We start from the raw sequence: 18,414 nt of genomic DNA on the forward strand, positions 1-18,414 counted from the left end.
ACTGCTGGGTCACTTGTCAAAACTTTGGGTAGATTTTGAAGAGAGAGCTGTGTGAGGTGACTTCGCTAAGGTCCGTATAGTCGCTCTCATCTGCTTGCTTCTGAAGCACTTATCCAAATGGCCAAGTGCCATCATTTCTAAATCCACACCTGAGGACTGAGGGGCTGTGTGGGGGAGACAATGGGCGCCTTCTCTACTTCTGAGCTTGGGCCTGGGCCTCAGAGCCACTGCCTTGGAGCTTCTAGTGCATGCGATTGACAATGGCTGTGATGGGGGTGGGGGACTGCTGTGCTGCTCTTCCTCTTCCTCCTCCTCCTCCTCCCACTGCTCCTCCTCCTGCTGTTCCTCCTCCCCCTGCTCCTCCCGCTCCTCCTCCTGCTGTTCCTCCTCCTCCTGCTCCTCCCCCTCCTGCTACTGCTCCTCCTTCTCCTGCCATTCCTCTTCCCCCTGCTCTTCCTCCTGCTGTTCCTCCTCCTCTTGCTCCTCCTCCTCCTCCCCCTGCTCCTCCTGCTCCTCCTCCTCCTGCTGTTCCTCCTCCTCCTGCTGTTCCTCCTCATCCTGCTCCTCCCCTTCCTCCCCCTGCTCCTCCTACTCCTCCTCCTGCTGTTCCTCCTCCTCCTGCTCCTCCCCCTCCTGCTGCTGCTCCTCCTTCTCCTGCCATTCCTCTTCCCCCTGCTCTTCCTCCTGCTGTTCCTCTCCTCTTGCTCCTCCTCCTCCTCCCCCTGCTCCTCCTGCTCCTCCTCCTCCTGCTGTTCCTCCTCATCCTGCTCCTCCCCTTCCTCCCCCTGCTCCTCCTACTCCTCCTCCTGCTGTTCCTCCTCCTCCTGCTCCTCCCCCTCCTGCTGCTGCTCCTCCTTCTCCTGCCATTCCTCTTCCCCCTGCTCTTCCTCCTGCTGTTCCTCCTCCTCCTGCTCCTCCTCCTCCTCCCCCTGCTCCTCCTGCTCCTCCTCCTCCTGCTGTTCCTCCTCATTCTGCTCCTCCCCTTCCTTCCCCTGCTCCTCCTCCTGCTGTTCCTCCTCCTCCTGCTCCTCCCCCTCCTCCTGCTGCTCCTCCCCCTCCTGCTATTGCTGTTTCTTCTCCTGCTACATCTGCTTCTCCTCTTCCTGCTCTTCCTCCTCCCACTGCTCCTCCTGCTCCTCCTCCTGCTGCTCCAACTCCTGCTCCTCCCCCTCCTGTTATTACTGTTTCTTCTCCTGCTACATCTGCTTGTCCTGCTTCTGCTCCTCCTGATTCTGCTCCTCCTCCTCCCGTTCCTCCTCCCCTCTTCTTTCCCCTACTTCTCTTGTCTTCTCCTTTCTGTAACTGTTGCTTTCCCAGTTTCACCCATAATGCATTAACAGTGCACACAAGCATCAAAGCACAGCCAGTTAATCTCACACCCCCATCCAAACAAACGCAGATTATCGTCTGTGTGTGCTGTCCCTGTATCTCTGAGCCTGGGCTTCGGTGCACTACCACTGTCTTCTCCCTGTGCTATCCTCAAGAAGCACGGTTTGGCCCCTCACCTGGATCTCTTACATACGTAGAGGTCATGTCTCCTTCTCCTTCTGCGTGTCTGCAAGGACACCTCTCCCTTCTACAGCTGTTTGGTGGGGGAGCCAGGACAGTCTTGGTCAGCCAGAGCACTGGGCTAGGAAGGCTGCCTGCCCACCAAGGGCCACGTGGGGCTTCATCTGCTTCCTTCATTTGGGCCTTGTAGGGGCATTGTCCTGCTTAATAGCTGAGAAACTGAGGCACAGAGCAGCTTTCCCCAGGAAGCTCAGCAAAGAGAATCAAAAGTGGGATTCTGCCAGGTCTCTCAGACTTCTTGCTGTATCCCAGGTTAGGTTGTGACCAAACATGCAGAGGAGAAGGGGCAGGGAAATACAGGGTGGAGTGGGAGCTGCTGGCTTGTCAAAACTAAATAAGCCCCACTTGGTTTTGTTTTGAAATTATTCTTTCTTTTTTTTAATGTTTATTTTTGAGAGAGAGAGAGAGAGTGAGTGAGTGTGGGGGAGGGGCAGAGAGAGAGGGAGACACAGAATCTGAAGCAGGCTCCAGCCTCTGAGTTGTCAGCATAGAGCCTGATGTGGGGCTTGAACCCACGATCCATGAGATCATGACCTGAGCTGAAGTCAGACACTTAACCGACTGAGCCACCCAGGCACCCCATTTTGAAATTTTTCTAATGGCTGTGAATCCAGAGGGTCAGAGAGCTTGGCAGGAGAGACAGGGAGAGGAAGTGCTTTTATCAGTCATTTCCTTGGTGCTCAGAGTCTGATCAACTTGCACTTCCCCTTCTTACTCTCATATAGCCACGTTCAGGGACTTTAGGACATCCCTGATTTCTGTCTGATGACTAGAGAGACAGAAAGGCCTCCTGTATTCAGTTACCTTAGGGTGTCTCAAAAGTCATCTGATGTTTCTCACAACTCAGAGATGGGGGATTTTTGTCCCAGAGAAACAGACCTAGTGCTGAGGAAGCTTTATGTTGTTATTCATAGGCTGGTAGGGTATGTAACAGAGACAACATGTCAATAGCTCCAGACAGGTTAATCTAATTCCATTTAGAATAATGCAGTTACCCCTGTAGACTACAGTCAGTTCTTTAGACCTTGGGCTCTACAGTTTAATCCTATAAAAAAGAAAAATTAAGTCACAATTGAAATTGCTGCAGTTTCTTTAAACATCTATTTCATATACAATAATGTATCAGCAGTTAGGTTTGGACCACATTACAAAAAGAGATTTTAACTTCTGTAAACATGCTAATAGACATTTAAATTTTCTTCTTGGATGACTTCCATGGTGAGCAAGTGTGGCTATTATAGTTGATTCCTGATGAGTTTTATAACCGTGAAGATACTAAGATCATTGGATCCCGCATTATCTGTTAACCATAACCTTGCCATGCTCTTTAAAAGTTTTTTAGTGTTTTAGCCATGGGGAAAGGATGTTTGCAAATCAGATTAGTCTATTTTTGCAGAGGGGAAAATAAAGGTTCCGAAGAGCTTGGGAGTCGAGGGGGATCCGTAGATAGACACCCAAAGTGCCAGCTGTTCTGGCTTTTGCACACGCCTCAGGCTTTGCACCTAAAAGTGGGAAGGAAGAAAGGTCTGGGAACTCAAGTGGCATGGCATCCCTTCGACATCGAAAAGGTTTTTCCTTTCTCCCTTCAATGCCCCAGCTGGTGACATTGATCCAAAAAATTTTTTGTTTAAGTAACTCCTAAAGCCTTATGGTTAAGCAACATATTTCCCTTCAAACTGGAACCAAGGAGGTGGAAGAGGCCCTAGGAAGTGCCAGAGAGCACATCAGTAGCAGTCCCCATGCATGTGGCTGCTGCAGGGTCTGTCCCGAGGTAATTCTGTTTCCTCCAAGCACAGAAGCCCTGCCCTCATTAGATGGGGCCTTCCCACCCATACTACTTGGCTTTGTTTGTGTTTTTGTTTCTTTCAGTAAACGTATTTTGCAATAATTTTAGGTTTACAGAAAGGTTACAAAATTAGTACAGAATTTCTGAATATAGTCTCCCCATTGTTAACGTAATACCATAGGACCTTTGTCACAGTTGAGAAACTGCCATTGGTAGAGTAGTGTTAAGCAAACCCCAGCCTTCATCTGGATGTCGCCAGTGTCTCCATTAATGACTTCCTGTTCCGGGATCCCATCCAGGATCACACTTTGTTGTCATCTCCCCAGCCTCCTGTGGTCTGGGCCTCATTTCTCATGGCCTTGACAGTCTTGAGGAGCACGGGCCACCCAACCAATGGGTTAGGTCTCCTTTTTCTTGTTGAGCTCCTGAGTAGAGAGAATTACTCCCTGAGGATCTGCTGGGCTAGGAGAGCACGGAGGGGCCTTGGGGGCTGAATGTATGGCATTTCTGCTTGCAGACACAAGGGCAGATCCTGAAGGCTGGGGCATTTCTGTGTTTTGACCCTCCCTGTTAAACTGCCAGGTTGACACCCGGGCTTCAGCAAATGTCAATGTGGCATTGGAGCACTAGTGGACTCTGTTCAGAATGGCTTTCAGAGCTAATTTGAGCCTCATGAGGAGTTCTGTCTAATAACTTTGTAGTTGGTCATATCACTCTGAGGCAGAACACTGTCATGCTCAGCCCCCAAAGACCTTTGACTGTTAACTAAAACGTACATATACACATATGTGCGTACACACATATATGCACTTCTGTGCATACGTGCTCATGCATGTGTTTATTTCTCTTTCCAAAGAGATGCACACCCTTAGGGGCCGCATCAGAAGGAGCAGCTACAGCCATAGCCACTGTACTTCCCACCTGTGAAGTTAAGGAGCATATGAGCACGTGCTTCTCCTGGTCTCTGAACAGTGGGTGAGGTGGACAGATCAGACTCCACACAGAAAAGAACTGCTTGTTTTAATACGACCTGAACCTGATTAGTGCCTCTGTAACCCAAAATGTCATTTGGGTTTGTTTGTTTGTTTGTTTGTTTTTACATGTTTTAAAATGTTTATTTTGAAAGAGAGAGACAGATCATGAGAACATGAGCAGAGGAGGGGCAGAGAGAGAGAAGGAGAGAGAGAATCCCAAGCAGGCTCTGTGCTCTCAGTGCAGAGCCCGATGTGGAGCTCGATCCCAGTAACCGTGAGATCATGACCTAAGCCTAAATCAGGAGTCAGACACTTAACCAACTGAGTCACCCAGGCACCCCTGTCATTAAGTTTGGTACTCAGGCAAAGTGGAGTGAGTCTACACTCATTGTTTATTTGTGTGTACCCTGCCTCCCTCACAAGAAAGGCTTTGCAGTGAAAAGGTACACTTAGGGTGTGCCTCGGCTCCCTTCAGGCCCCGTGGGGAAATTTGAATGGCAAAGTCAGTGTTTCTGTGAATGCGTTTTCTATCCTGAGAGCCAGACCCTATCCTCTGGCTTAAAGGAAAAAAAAAAAAAAAAAATGCCCCTTTTCATGATGCCCCAATTCAGGAACGCCTAGGAGGCTGCCTATCCAGGGTCTTGCCGACGGGTCACGGGTTCTCTTTGTCTGCAGAGCTGGAGAAGGAGCTCTCCCGGAGGCCCAAGAAGGTCTGCATCGTGAAAGTGGTGGGAACCCGGAACCTGTGGAAGAACATCGTGGTCCTGTGTGTGAACTCGTGAGTCACAAGAGGGACACGAGCAGGGTGGAGGTCAGGGAGAGGCTGGAGAAGAGAGTGTCTGGAGGAGAGGCAGGCAGGGCCCTCCTTCTCCCACAGCTGCATCTTGAATTACAGCCACAACTCGAGGGCCTCTGGTCAGCCCAGGGCTTCGCGCTTGACCACAGGGCCCTGGATAAGTCTGATAAGCCCCAGGGTCCCTGTGTAGACCAAGAAGGTCTTTCCCATCTTGACTCACAGCTCAATAACCCTGCCCTTCCCTGACCACACAGAGTGGCCCTCACTCAGGGTCAGAGGTCACCTCAGGTGAGGGAGGATGTTAACTCTCATTTGATGTTAGAGACTATTGGAGGACAGGAGGCAGGGTTTGCAGTCAATTTTGAAAGGCATCAGGACTCCTGTCCTGGAAAGAGAGAGACCCAGAGTCAGGGCTCTGTTCCTACCATTCCCCACAGCTATTTCTATCAAAGCCACTCCACTTCATCAGTTCTCAATGTTGGGGCTCCTCCTGTCACCCTTGTCCTACAGACAAGGACATGGAGGCCCTAGACACTCCATTGGTCAGGGCCCGAGCCCTCAGGCTTCAGCCTCCCTGCCCAGAGTCGGCTCCAGACATGGCCACCGTGCTGCTGTCCAGTCTCAGGCAGATGCCGGCTAGGCTAATGGGACCATTACAAATGGAATGCCTTTTCCAACTTTAGTTTGGAAAAAAAACACAAATTGTGACATAGAGGAGATGCCAAGTTTCTATTTTAATGCTTCTTGTTTGGGGAAAGGGGGATCAATCTCTCTGACCTTGTTATCTTAAAATTACCTGTTATGATCCAAAGACTTCCTTCTTACCAGAACAAAAAGGCAATTTCTCTGAGACCTCTGTAGGCCAAGAGACAGAGAAAGTCATCTGGGATCCCCAGAGATTAACCGAATCTCCCCAGTTGCAAGATTATAAAGCGACTGCCCCAGCAGGTCCTTTGCTGAGTATGTCCCAAGTGGAAATGAGTTCATTTGGCAAACAGCAGCTTCCCCTGTGGGGGCAAGGCTCTGCCGCAGTTGACCTTGATGCATCCTCACAGTTTGATGAAAGCACTTTGATTTCCCCAAAGCACGGAAGTGGGGGTTGGGAGAGAAGGACATTTGTCACTCTGGGGTGGGTGTCGAGCGCTGATGTAACAGATGCGCTCCCGCAGCACTGCCCATGCCCTGAACATGCACTTGCAGCCTTCTAGGTGCATGGGTGCATTCGTACCCCCCGTCTCCCCAAGTGGACATCTGTCTCCAGCGGGTGGGACACACATTTCCCAGCAGGTTTATACGAGCCTCTGGAGGCGATAGAGAGTCTTGACCCAGGGCAAAGGGAGGGAAACGATGATAAATTAAGAACTGAAACAAAGTCTCTAAAACCAGGTGTCTTCATTTGGCCTGGCTTCCTGCTGGCTTCCCCAGGGTGTGTTTGTCAATAGCAGCAGGAATGGGTTAAGCAGGTAGTTCTCTGGGTGGATCCCCAAGTTTCCAGAACCCTGAGCACTGAAGGAAAAGTCAGAGGTCCAGATAGGCAGTATGTCTAGTAACCTTCTGCAAGCTGCTTACCCTCTTTAAGCCTTTTTTCCCATCTGTAAAATGGGTCTGACAGCAGCTCTTACGGTGCTGACATGGGATTAAGTGAGTTGACCAATGGGAGCGCTTTGTCTTAGATGTTGGATCCATTTGATGGTGTTTGAACAGAATGTCTCACTGCTTTCATGCTCACACTCTCTGCTAAAGTGATGGTGAGGAGAGTGATCAGGCACCCCCATGAGAGGGCTGCTGCTGTCCTTTCTCTGAAGTCTCTTTGCATTGCACCCCATCAGACATGCGGTCGTGGTAACAGCATGTTCTCTGTGATGTGTTGAGCTGCATGTCTGTTTCCTGGTCACTGAGCCCTCCTGTCCTTGTACGCCTGCACACCGCCCCCCTTGGCGTGTGCGTCTCCCACAGGCTGACGGGGTACGGGATCCACCACTGCTTTGCAAGGAGCATGATGGGCCACGAGGTGAAGGTGCCGCTCCTCGAGAACTTCTATGCCGACTACTACACCGTGGCCAGCATCGCCCTGGCGTCCTGCCTGGCTATGTGCGTGGTGGTCAGGTTCCTGGGGCGCAGGGGAGGGCTGCTGCTCTTCATGATCCTCACCGCCCTGGCCTCGCTCCTGCAGCTTGGGCTGCTCAACTGTGAGTGGGGGTTGGGGGTGCGGATGGGCCACGGGGGCAGAGCCTGGGGGAGGGGAGCTGGCCTGTGACCAAAGGGTGTTCAGCAGAGCTGGGGGAGACTTTAGGAAGTTTTCTGTGACCCGAGCTATTATTCCAAAGCCAACAGCTTGAGGGAAGTACGTTGGGAAGGACAGGTTTTAACTGGAATATCCATGGTGACTGTCCCTGAGTGCACTGTGCCTTTCCCCCTCCTGCCCCAGCCCAGCCCCCGGGCTGCCACTTGGAGCCTTCCTTCCTGGGTTCACCACGATTCCCTGCACGTGAGGCCTTCCCAGTCCTGGTGGACATGACTTCACTGACGGCCAGACTGTTTCTTTGTGACACATCACATGACCAGAAGAACAAAGCACTCTTTCATGGGAAACAAGGGGGACATTTGGACCCCTGCATCGGGACACTGCTTGTCAGCAGATGTTCCCAAGTTTACCAGCTTGCGTTTGGGCCAAAGAATTCCTCAGTAAATGTTAAAAATAATTTAAATGAAAACGAGAGAATCCACGTAGCGCCTCCAGCTGTGGGAGGCGTACTTGGTACAGCTCCTCGTGCATGGAAAAGGCACCAGGCATCTCTCTCTGACCTGCCCAGAGCGAGACACAAAAGAGCCGGGCAGGCGAGCCTGCTCTGAGCAGGCGCGGTCCTCCTGGGACAGGCTGGGACACTGCAGGAAACAGATGCCACCGGTCATCCCCCAGCTTCACAAGGAGAGCCAGGAATCAGACTCACGACTATCCAGGTGCAGTGGGGCTTCGGGGCAAACAGCCTTCACGTCATCCACGGTGCGAGAGTCTGTATCCAGAACAGAAAGAAAAACTCCACACTTTCTCAACCTCATTGTGCAAACCGGATTAAAGAGCAGCTACTTGCAAACCCAGGAGCCCTTTCTCTAATTTGGTCACATCCTCATGCGCTCCGTATCTTGATGGGAGACTGGTCTTATTGTCAGCTGTGACCAATAAGGAAATGGAGAAGTGGCAACTGGCTCCTGACCATCCCATCCCCTTGTGCAAGCTCATGAGCTTTGGGTGACAGCAGCAGCCCCTGGGAGTGTCACAGAGGCCCTCTTTGTCCCTGAGCAGGAATGTCCCAGGCACTTCTTGCACACAAGTAACTATGAGCATCAGGGCTCGGAGCTCGCAGAAATGCCGCCTGACGGGTCTGCCCCCGCAGAACTTGCTGCTTCCTTGAGCACAGACCAGCAGTGACTCTGGGATAATTTTTTTCACAATGAAGTTAACCCTTTGGCTTGAGGTCTAGAAGGTGTGCTAGAGTCTCTGTTCTGAAGAGTTCCATTTTCTCCCCACACTTGGAGGCCAGAACGGTTTTAGCCCTCTCCCCTCCAAACAAAACGAGTTTTGTTTAGTCGGGTGCTAATCCCAGTGTCCGGGGACTCTGTTAGCCCCAGGTCTCCGTGTCCCTCTAGCACTTGGCCCCTCCATGGGTGTTGGTTCTGCTCCCCAAGTGGGCCTGGCGGGCTGGCAGTGGGGCCAACCCAGACGTGGAGGGGAGTTGGCTTAGAAACTGGTCCCATGGAAAAGCACAGTGACAGCTTTGTACCTAACATGCTTTCTCTCTCCCCTCTTTACCCACCTTCTTCACCCTCGTCTGCATGGGCCCAGTGATTGGGAAATACAGCCAGCATCCAGACTCAGGTGAGCCCCAAATGCCTGTGCTGTGCACATCACCATTTTTTATTGCACCCAAATACGCGTTTTCATAAAGACTCACAGACCTGTGGTTTCCCTTCCCTCTCTCTTTCTCCTCCTCTCTTCCTACCCTTCAAGAGTTGCAGCTGAAGTTGGCCGTAGGTTGGACACTATAAGCATACATTTGTATTCTCTACTCCCTCTTGCCTCTAGAAAGAGCACCTCGTTTCCCCGTTTGCGCCCGGCTTGCACGCATGGCCTCACGTCTTCCGCCGGCATGGGCGGTCAGCGCAGGGCACCCTGGTGCCGATGCAGTGCCGCGGGCTATCTTTCGGACAGTGCCTGGGTGACATCAGAGAACCCCAGGGAGCATTGGAGGCCTGGCTGACTGTGCTGCCTGGGGAAGCTGCTACCCCCCTTTGTGAATCGTGAAAGCTCGCTGCTCTTGGCCAAGGGGATGGCAGAGCTGGTGTCCCGCATCTTGCTGGTCACACACGCCTGGCCTGACCCGAGCCCATGCTGCCAGGGCTTTCTGCAGCGGGCTCCCTGAGTTCATAATGCAGCCTTGCAGGGAACTGAGCTGTGCCCCACGTGTATGACCCCAACAGCATGCCAATACCCTGTGCTAGATGATGCGTGGGTGTGTGGTCAGACTCTGGTGCCATTTGCAAATGCCTGGATGGGTTAAGTCTGACCCTCTGGGCTGTAAATTCTTCTGTTTGGGCTATTTGAGTTTTTATTCCCTTAAATCCAGCCTAGTAAACCCTGTCCTGTGTACTGGACGGGTCAGCCCTGAGGCCGGAATAGCAGAGACCTTCCTTCTCTGAAAGCTGGGATAGAAGGGGTGTTGCTAGAGCACCAGGGAGACCAGCCTTCCCCTCTTTACCCACCTGCCCTCCTGCCAGGCCCGGCTTGTGGCCTAAGGAACTCTGGCAGAGTCCGCGTGAGCTCTAGCATTCGAGGCCCACAGGTAATCACGGGAACCCCAACAAAGTCTCCACCAAGAGGGTCTGACCTCTTACACCTGACGTGCTCCTCAGTCTCCAGAGGGAACTGAGTGCCCTAGTCTGCACTTCTACTGGGGAAGGGGGAAGACCCTTCCTGTGGTCCCAGGCCTTCCTCCCACCCCTGTCCCACTGCTGTCTCTGCACCCCTCCCCCACCCCCTGCCTGCCGTGCCAGCCTCCTTTTCCCTTCCCTCCTGCCCCCCTCACTGTCTCCCTCTGATTCTCCTTCAGGTATGAGTGATAGTGTCAAGGACAAATTCTCCATCACGTTTTCCATCGTGGGCATGTTCGCCTCCCACGCGGTGGGAAGCCTCAGCGTGTTCTTCTGTGCAGAGATCACCCCCACAGTAATCAGGTATGTAATGGGAGGTGCCCCCCCAGGGCATCTTCTTCCTAGGACTCAGGAGAGGGCGGAAGGTTTAGCAAGGCTTGTGTGGAAGGAACCAGCATCAGCTTTGTCCCACCCTGGCCTCCGGATGAGGGCGTGGCTTGTGTGCTAGGCCTGTCAGGGCTTCAGATGGGGAAATTTGCCATCTGAGAGTCAGCCGAGAACTTGACCCTGGAGTCCATCCAGGCAAGGAGCCTGAGGAATAGGGAGCAGGGACCTTTTCAGGGTATAGGAAGCTCGTGCTTAGCTACTTTTGTTTTAGTTCACAAGGTAAGGTTTGATCCTTTCTCGTGCTATGCCCACATAGTGGTACATGGATTCTCCATGATGCTATTAAGATCACAGCATAATAAAAGGGTTTCCCTTCATTTAAAAGGGCATCACTAAACTACAGAGTCGTGTCATTTTCCTGGTAATTACTGTTTGTGACTTATGGAAGAGCTCATCTTGATTTACATCACACTGAACTTTGCATGGGAATATCATTAGCATGTTTAACACACATGCTTTTTAAAAAATATAAATTGTGAATAAATCAGGCAGTTACTCAGCCATGAATTAAAATGCAGAAGTCAGCTTGATGCCACCCATCCACCCTTACTTGCCCACATGAGCAAACAAGTGGAGCCCAGTACAGTTCAAGGCAGGACTTGTGCAGACTAATCATTTTAGCCCCTCGGGTGCTGCATGGGGCTCTGGGAGCAGACAGGCAGGTTCATGGACTTTCTTCCTACATTTCCACGAGTCATGCTGACCAGAGAAATTTCACATGACCTCATTTTGCTTCATTCTCCTGGATTATTACAATACATGCCAAGGAACTGTATATTTAAGAAAAAAGCAATTAAATGCCAAGTAATTCATCCTGTTCCAACCCTCTGCTAAGCCAAAGTGAAGAGCCTAAAGCTTATTTCATGCTAGAGGTTGCAAAATGCCTTAGGCGGACAGCATCTCCCTCAGTGTCCTTTCTTTACCTAAATTCCCTTACTTTACGAAAGAATGCAGCAAAGAGGGTTCTTTCATTAGTGCCCAAGTCAAGGTTGGACCTTCTGGCTTTCCAGCTGGCCTCCCCGCAGATTTGTGTGATTATGTATCGTTCTCTGGGAGCGGCCAGCTACCCCTGAACTCTGGGAGTTGATAGACCTCATTAGTCATTGTTAGATTTTGCTTAACAAGCTAAACTGAAGGAAATACAGTATCCTTTTCCTCTTTGATGCAAACCTGGAAAGATTATTTGGGAATACAAATTCAACAAATATGTTCTTAGATTCGGCTTGCCAAGATGACAAACTGGAAAAAATATTTGACCTTTGGTGATGTTTTTGTACTTGCCGAGGATGAAAGGAAATCAAGTACAAAGGGGGTCTCAGGCCAGGAGGGAAGAGTTGCTGGTGTCACTCCCTTACCCTTCCCTTCAGAGTCTCTTTCTTGCAAATACACTCAGGGACAATTCCCATGGAGTCCCTGGACAATAATTGGCCTCCCTCCCCTCCCCCCACTTTACAAAGATAAATCCAAGATAAACTAGGATGAGCGGCTTGGGGTGTGTGAGCCTCGTTTTTTGTTTTGTTTTGTTTTGTTTCTTTTTCTCATTGAAGTGTCATTGACATCCAGTGTTATATTAGCTTCATTTTTCTTCATACTAAACTAACCTTTTTTTACAAGGCTGTTATTAAAAACATACCTTCTGAACCAGGACAGTAGCCAAGGTTAAGATGCCAGGATTAACTAACTAGAAGCAAATAGGAGGATAAGAACTTTTTTTGAACAAAGGCTTGTGGAAATCCATTGTCCAAGAATGACGGAGACTCAGGGCACCTCTTGCTTTTTTGGCTCAGGTCACAATCTCCAGGCCTTGGGATCAATCCCCACCTTGGGCTCCGTGCTGAGCATGGAGCCTGCTTAAGATTCTCTCTCTCTCCCTCTACCCTTCTCCCCCACTCAAGAAGTCTCTCTTTCATTCCCTCTAAAATAATTTTTTTTCGTTTTAAATTAAAAAAAAAAAAATTGACAGAGACTCACTAGAATCTAATGAACTGATTAATACCATTGTTTCATGAGACTCCATCCAGACTTTATATTACAGAGAAGCACTTCCCTCCGACCCAAGCGTGGTCCACATGCTGTTCATTTATCATCAGCTGATGCAACAAGTTCTTGGATTCTCTTCCAAAGGCTTCAGGAGTTATGTGCCTCTGCAGGCAGACAGGGACGAGAGAGAGAGAGAGAGAGAACGAGAGGGAGAGCAAGCGAAAGAGGGGAAGACCCGTCTGCAGCACCCTCTCCCCTTTGGCTTGGTGAGAAGTGGCCAGGGGTCCTGGTTGGTCTACAAGCAGTTGGTGGCTTTTTTGTGCAAGATTATCTTTTCCATGCAGTGTCCATCTGGAGCTGTAGGTGGGAGCCCCTGAGGCCTTTGCTGTCTTGCTCACCCCTCACAAAAGGGATCAGTTAATAGAGGAGGCAGGCACTGGTGATAACAGGCCCATTTCAATTTCCAACAATTCCACCCAGGTTCCTCAGAGCCCCTGGGCCTTGGCTGTTAATTCTCTGTTCTGTCTGAGCTTACCTCATCCTTCCTGGTGTCTTCTCCTGCTTTCCTCCCCTCCAGGCTATCTCACCCCTTTCTTCTAGAAACTTCTTTCTTGGAACTTGCCTTCTCAGAGACCTTCCTTCTGAGTAACTCCTCCCTACACCCACGTCAGGACTAAGAACCTGGGCCCTGATGTCCTCCTCTCTAAAGTGCCTCAAGGACAGAGATGGCCTATGTGTAATGTGACATCTGGAGTCTGTTTAACCCTTCTAAAGATTTGTGTTACATAATCTACATACATACATATATTACAAATGCTGAGGACCAAGGAGCCAAGGCACACTGGCTAGTTCAAGAGCAGGATGAGAACAACCAAAGTGCAGAGGATGTGGCCTAGAGCCTCAGACTCGCATCTCCAGCACGAGGAAGGAGTGACATGGAGCTGTGTGTGATCCCAAGGGCTGCTTTTCTGGGTGGCCTTAGGCAAGTCCCTCTGCCAGCCTTCATTCATCTCTTTTGCCCTAACATGAAACTCGTTATGACTGCCTTATTATTTGGCAGGGATGCTGAGGGGAAAAAGGATATATAGAAAGGATCCAGCCTCAGCAGATGACAGTTGATATTATTAATTATTCCTACCTGAATGTTGTTGGCAGTTATATTTATTTCTGTAAGAATTGGCATAAATTTTGTTTATCCTTGACTTACAGAAATAAAGACAAACTAAGTAGGGGCGCCTGGGTGGCGCAGTCGGTTAAGCGTCCGACTTCAGCCAGGTCACGATCTCGCGGTCCGTGAGTTCGAGCCCCGCGTCGGGCTCTGGGCTGATGGCTCGGAGCCTGGAGCCTGTTTCCGATTCTGTGTCTCCCTCTCTCTCTGCCCCTCCCCCATTCATGCTCTGTCTCTCTCTGTCCCCAAAAAAATAAATAAACGTTGAAAAAAAAAAAATTAAAAAAAAAAAAAAAAGACAAACTAAGTAATATAAAAGAGGAAGTGAAAACTGGGAGGTTTGTTCTGTTTAAATACAAGATGCTGGGAGTCCAGTGTTTAAAAGCATAATTTCAAGATTCTAGAATTCTTAATTTAAGCTTGCTACTTCTAACAGTCGGCCTGTGTATTAGTCTTTATATCTTTAATTTAGATACTATTACTAGTAAAATAAAAGCCAGTGGATATTAAAATTTTTCTGTTTCTAAAGCATGGGGAGGCAAAATTTGCCCCCTGGTTCTCTTTTAACTGTAAATTGAGGTGGCCGCCTGCTGTGATATTTAAACATGAGCATATGCTGCCCTCTAGTGCCAATCTAAAGAAAAGCAAAAAATGCACAAAGTCAGCATTTAGAAGAAGAAAATTAATGTAATGTTAATAATGACCCCATTCTCTAAACTGAGATTTCAGAAAAACAACACCAAGCCAAAAATGGTCTACCAAATTCTTCCAAAAGCGTCCCTCACCTTCCTGTGTAATTTCAAAGTATCCTTGATAGAAAACCAAATAGCAAATTGCTTTCATGGAAAAAATATATAAAGATATACTGCATATTATATATGCACGTGGACTGCACCTTATATACACACACATATGTAGATACTTTTCTTAAATGAGCTGTCTAATCCTACCATAAATCAAATATATATGGCAGGATTTATTAACATTAATATTACATATTTTTATATTATGAAGTAAGACTTTCATCCCATGCCAACTTCTCTAACGGTGAATCTGTGAACCCCCTTCCTTGTGGGCCTGTGTCCTCTACCCTCCTGTATATTAACTCATGTGTGGACTTCATCTGCACTAAGCAAGTTAAGTCTCTCTCACTGCTAGTCAGTGCCGTCCACACTTAACGACAAGAAGGTCAGGCAGAAACCCAGAAAGTTTCAGAGAAAATGATGTCTCACTGGTATTAACAGCCCCAAGGAAACACACCAATTACCCCCAGCATCCAGTATGTCCATTGCAGCATCCTGTGGCTTCCAGAGTGGCCAGAATTATCAAAAAGACTGAGTGGCTATTTTGGGTGTTCATATTATCCATCTTACAAATGGTTTTACTCACATCACCCTTCATAATGGCTGTCTATATTTAACCTACCCCATTCATTTGGGTGAGCTGACCTTCCTACCTAGGAAGCCAGTATAGTCCACAAGCATCCAATATTTATTAGGCATAAATAATACGTGCCAGTTGGTATTCTAGAAAATAATCCTTGCCCTTGACAAGCTCATAGACTAAATGAAGATGGTGGGCATATGAGGAAATACTAACAAAAAGGTACAGAGTGTCTTTAAAAAGTGGTCTGGGACTCTGCCTGGGAAGGAGGTTGATATCTGGGAGATCCTCCCCTCTCCAAAATATTGCTATTCCTTATTTGTGTCCCCTTGTTGGCCCAGTAGCACAATGGTGTGACTATTCCTACAGTACATCTGGTCTCTCTCCCTTGGTGAAAGGCTTTCTTTTTTTTTTTTTTTTTTTTTTTTAATGTCTGTTTATTTTTGAGAAATGGAGAGAAAGAGAAACCAGGGGAGGGACAAAGAGAGGGGAGACAGAGGATCCAAAGCAGGCTCTGTGCTAACAACAGAGAGCCAGATGTGGGGTTCAAACTCATGAACCCACAAACCGTGAGATCATGACCTGAGCCAAAGTTGGATGCTTAGCCAACAGAGCCACCCAGGTGCCTCTGGTGGTGGAAGAGTTTCTAACTGGTGACACATCACAGCCTGGTGAGAGCTGGCTGTCTATTTTCTTCCATAGCTAAGGCTAGGAAATTCCATCACTCACTGAGTGTATTAGTTATCTATTGCTGTGTAACAAATTACCCCCCAGAACTTAGTGGCTTAAAACAGCACAGGCTTGCTGTCTCACAGTTTCTGTGGGCAGGAGTCAGCAAGGCCTAGCTGTATCCTCTGCTTCAGGATCTCCCACAGGCTGCAGTGGACCAGGGTAGGATCAGTCTTCAAGCTCATTCAGTAATGGGTAGATCTCTTAGTCTGTTGGGTCTGCTAGAACAGAATACCACAGACTGAGTGGCTTATAAACAACAGTAATTTATTTCTTACAGTTTTAGAGGCTGGAAGTCCAAGATCAAGGTGTCAGCAGATTTGGTGTTTAGTCTGATTCCTGGTTCATTGATGGCCATCTTCCCCCTGTGTCCTCACATGGGAGAGAGGTGAGGGAGCTCTCTGGGGCCCCTTTTCTAAGGGCACTAATACCATTCATGAGTGCCCCACCCTCATGACCAAATCAGCTCCCAAAGGCCCCCTCCTAATACCATCACAATGGGGGTTAGGAATTGGGGGGTATAGACATTCAGACCATAACAGCAGGATTCAGTTCCTCTCTGGCTATTGGACCAAGAGCCTCAGTTCTCTGCTGGCTGGAGGTCACCTTAGCCTTGCTGCCTGGAGTGTAGCAGCATAATAGCTTGTTTCATCAAAGCCAGCAAGAGAATCTACTAGAAGTAAGTCTTTCATAACCTAATCACAGAAGGAACATCTCATTACCTTTGCCATATTTTACTGGTGAAAAGTTACTGGGTCCAGCTCACACTCAAGGTACAAGGGTATGAATGCTTGGGAGGTGCGAATCATTGGAGCCACTTTAGAAATCTGACTGGCATGCAGAGGGATACCAAACTGAGTTCACCTGGTTCCTGCCCCTGAAAACCACTAATGTCTGTTAGAGACACAGACACAAACACAAAGGAGTCTTTGGGCTCTGTAAGGTGCACCGAGGGGAGGGAGGACGGGGCAGCTGGGCCAGAGCACTTTTTCGGCTTGGTCATTCTGTGCTCTGGAAACTGCCGGGACTGTGATTTGCAGAGAGACAGTGGCCCGGGAGGAGGGATGTGTGTATCCGAAGGAGAGACAGCAGGGAGCCAGTGTTCATTCCGAAGGAGCAGGGAGCCTGGGCAGGGGTCCCTGGGAGGAAGAGGGTGGGTGGGTTTGAGGCAGCTTCAAGAGGCGTCCTTTGCAGGGTGTGGGTGGGAGGCCAGGGGGAGAAGGAAGAGGAAGGACCAAAGTGGCACCGGCATCCTCTGCCACCTGTGGGTCTCTCATCCCTGGAGGCTCCGGTGGACCCATGAGAAGGGCTCATGCTGTCTTCATCCCATCAGTTCTTGAACTTGCTCAGCCCCAGCTGGGCCCCTGCCGTCAGGCTTCTCCCCAGCACTTGAAGGACAGACACCACCACCCAAGACCAACCCACCAGTAACCCTAACCCTTCACTTCCTGCTCTGTGTCACTTGTTGAATATTAACGCAGCAAGAAAGAAGTTAGAAATACACCAATATTTCTGCTTTGTGAGGAGAAGGGAGAAGGAGCTTAGACAGCTGGGAATCAAAACAGCCAACATGTACTCAGCACGTCCTGTCCCAGCAGTAGGGACACAATGCCCCGGCTTTGCCGATGCATGACTTCTTGTCCCCGTTTCAGATCCTCCCTGAGGCTCACAGAGGTGAGGCTGCTCATGACAGAGCCAGAATTCTTACCCGGGCCCACCAGCTCCCAACCTGTGCTCTTAAATCAGTGCATCTCCAGCCTGGGGAGCAAGAAAGGTCGTTCGGCAGCTGCTCTGGCCTGGCCTGTGCGTGTGGGCCAGGCGGCTGCCCATTTTCACAACCTCTACCTGAACAAACCCCAGTGAGCCTCTCTGTGCCAGGCCCAGGGACCGCAGGGGACAAGACTTGTCTCCTTCCAGAGCAACGGATGGGGAGACCATTTCCAGCTGGGGAACCAGCAGAACTGAGCAGAGCAGAGGCGAGAGCCTCACAGAGGGAGTGGGGTCGGGGGAGCCAAGGAGTTCAGGGATTGGGGTGCAGGGCCAGGGGTCGGCCAGAGGCCAGCGAGCGTATTCTAGAAAAGGCACTTGTCAGCAGTGAGGAAAGAACCCGAGGGAATAGGAGGAGGACACAAGATATGCCAGTTAGGGGGGTGTGACCCAGACAGGCTGAACTTGGCCATGGGGCTTGGCCATGGGTTGGACAGAGAGGCTGGGAAAGGGAACAGACTCCCAGGCTCCAGCTCTGTCCTGGGGGCCGTGTGCTTGGTGAGCCGACAAGGGGTGTCACCCCACCCCCACCTTGGCCTCAGCACAAGGGACATGAGGAAACCCCTCCCGCGTGTGAAGGTACAAGACCGCTGCTCATTTGGGGCTGAGAGAAGGGAAGGGAGAAGTGTCTTCTCTTGTTATGAAACATGACAAAATGGGGAAGGGAGACTCACCCACTGTCCCACCCAAGCACAGGGTTGTCATTCTTCTGTTCCATTCTTTGTTAACGTGTTTCTTTACATTTCTTTTTCTCTTTTTAAAAAAATTTTTTAACATTTATTTATTTTTGAGAAAGAGAGAGACAGAGTGCAAGCAGGGAAGGGGCAGAGAAAGGAGAGGGGGAGACAGAATCCGAAGCAGGCTCAGTGCTGACAGCAGCCCAACGCGGGGCTAGAAACCATGAACCCTGAGATCATGACCTGAGCCAAAGTCAGATGCTTAACCA

At 49.7% G+C, this 18,414-nt stretch overlaps 1 protein-coding gene across 3 annotated transcripts in view; it reads left to right on the top strand.

Annotated features, from left to right (window-relative positions):
- SLC22A23 (solute carrier family 22 member 23) overlaps positions 1-18,414 on the top strand; it is a 190,362-nt gene that overhangs the window by 163,844 nt on the left and 8,104 nt on the right. The window contains exons 6-10 of one of the 3 annotated variants that reach the window (XM_045497571.1): positions 5,005-5,107; positions 7,082-7,314; positions 8,970-9,002; positions 9,135-9,154; positions 10,234-10,351. In XM_045497571.1, the coding sequence (XP_045353527.1) occupies positions 5,005-5,107; positions 7,082-7,314; positions 8,970-9,002; positions 9,135-9,154; positions 10,234-10,239 (395 nt within the window). In that variant the 3' untranslated portion in view covers positions 10,240-10,351. Of the gene's footprint in view, positions 1-5,004; positions 5,108-7,081; positions 7,315-8,969; positions 9,003-9,134; positions 9,159-10,233; positions 10,358-18,414 lie in introns of those variants that run through there. The other 2 variants (XM_045497569.1, XM_045497570.1) reach the window with 2 other exon arrangements.

Source organism: Leopardus geoffroyi, chromosome B2 (genome assembly GCF_018350155.1).
Source record: "Leopardus geoffroyi isolate Oge1 chromosome B2, O.geoffroyi_Oge1_pat1.0, whole genome shotgun sequence".
In the NCBI taxonomy this organism is placed as follows: domain Eukaryota; kingdom Metazoa; phylum Chordata; class Mammalia; order Carnivora; family Felidae; genus Leopardus; species Leopardus geoffroyi.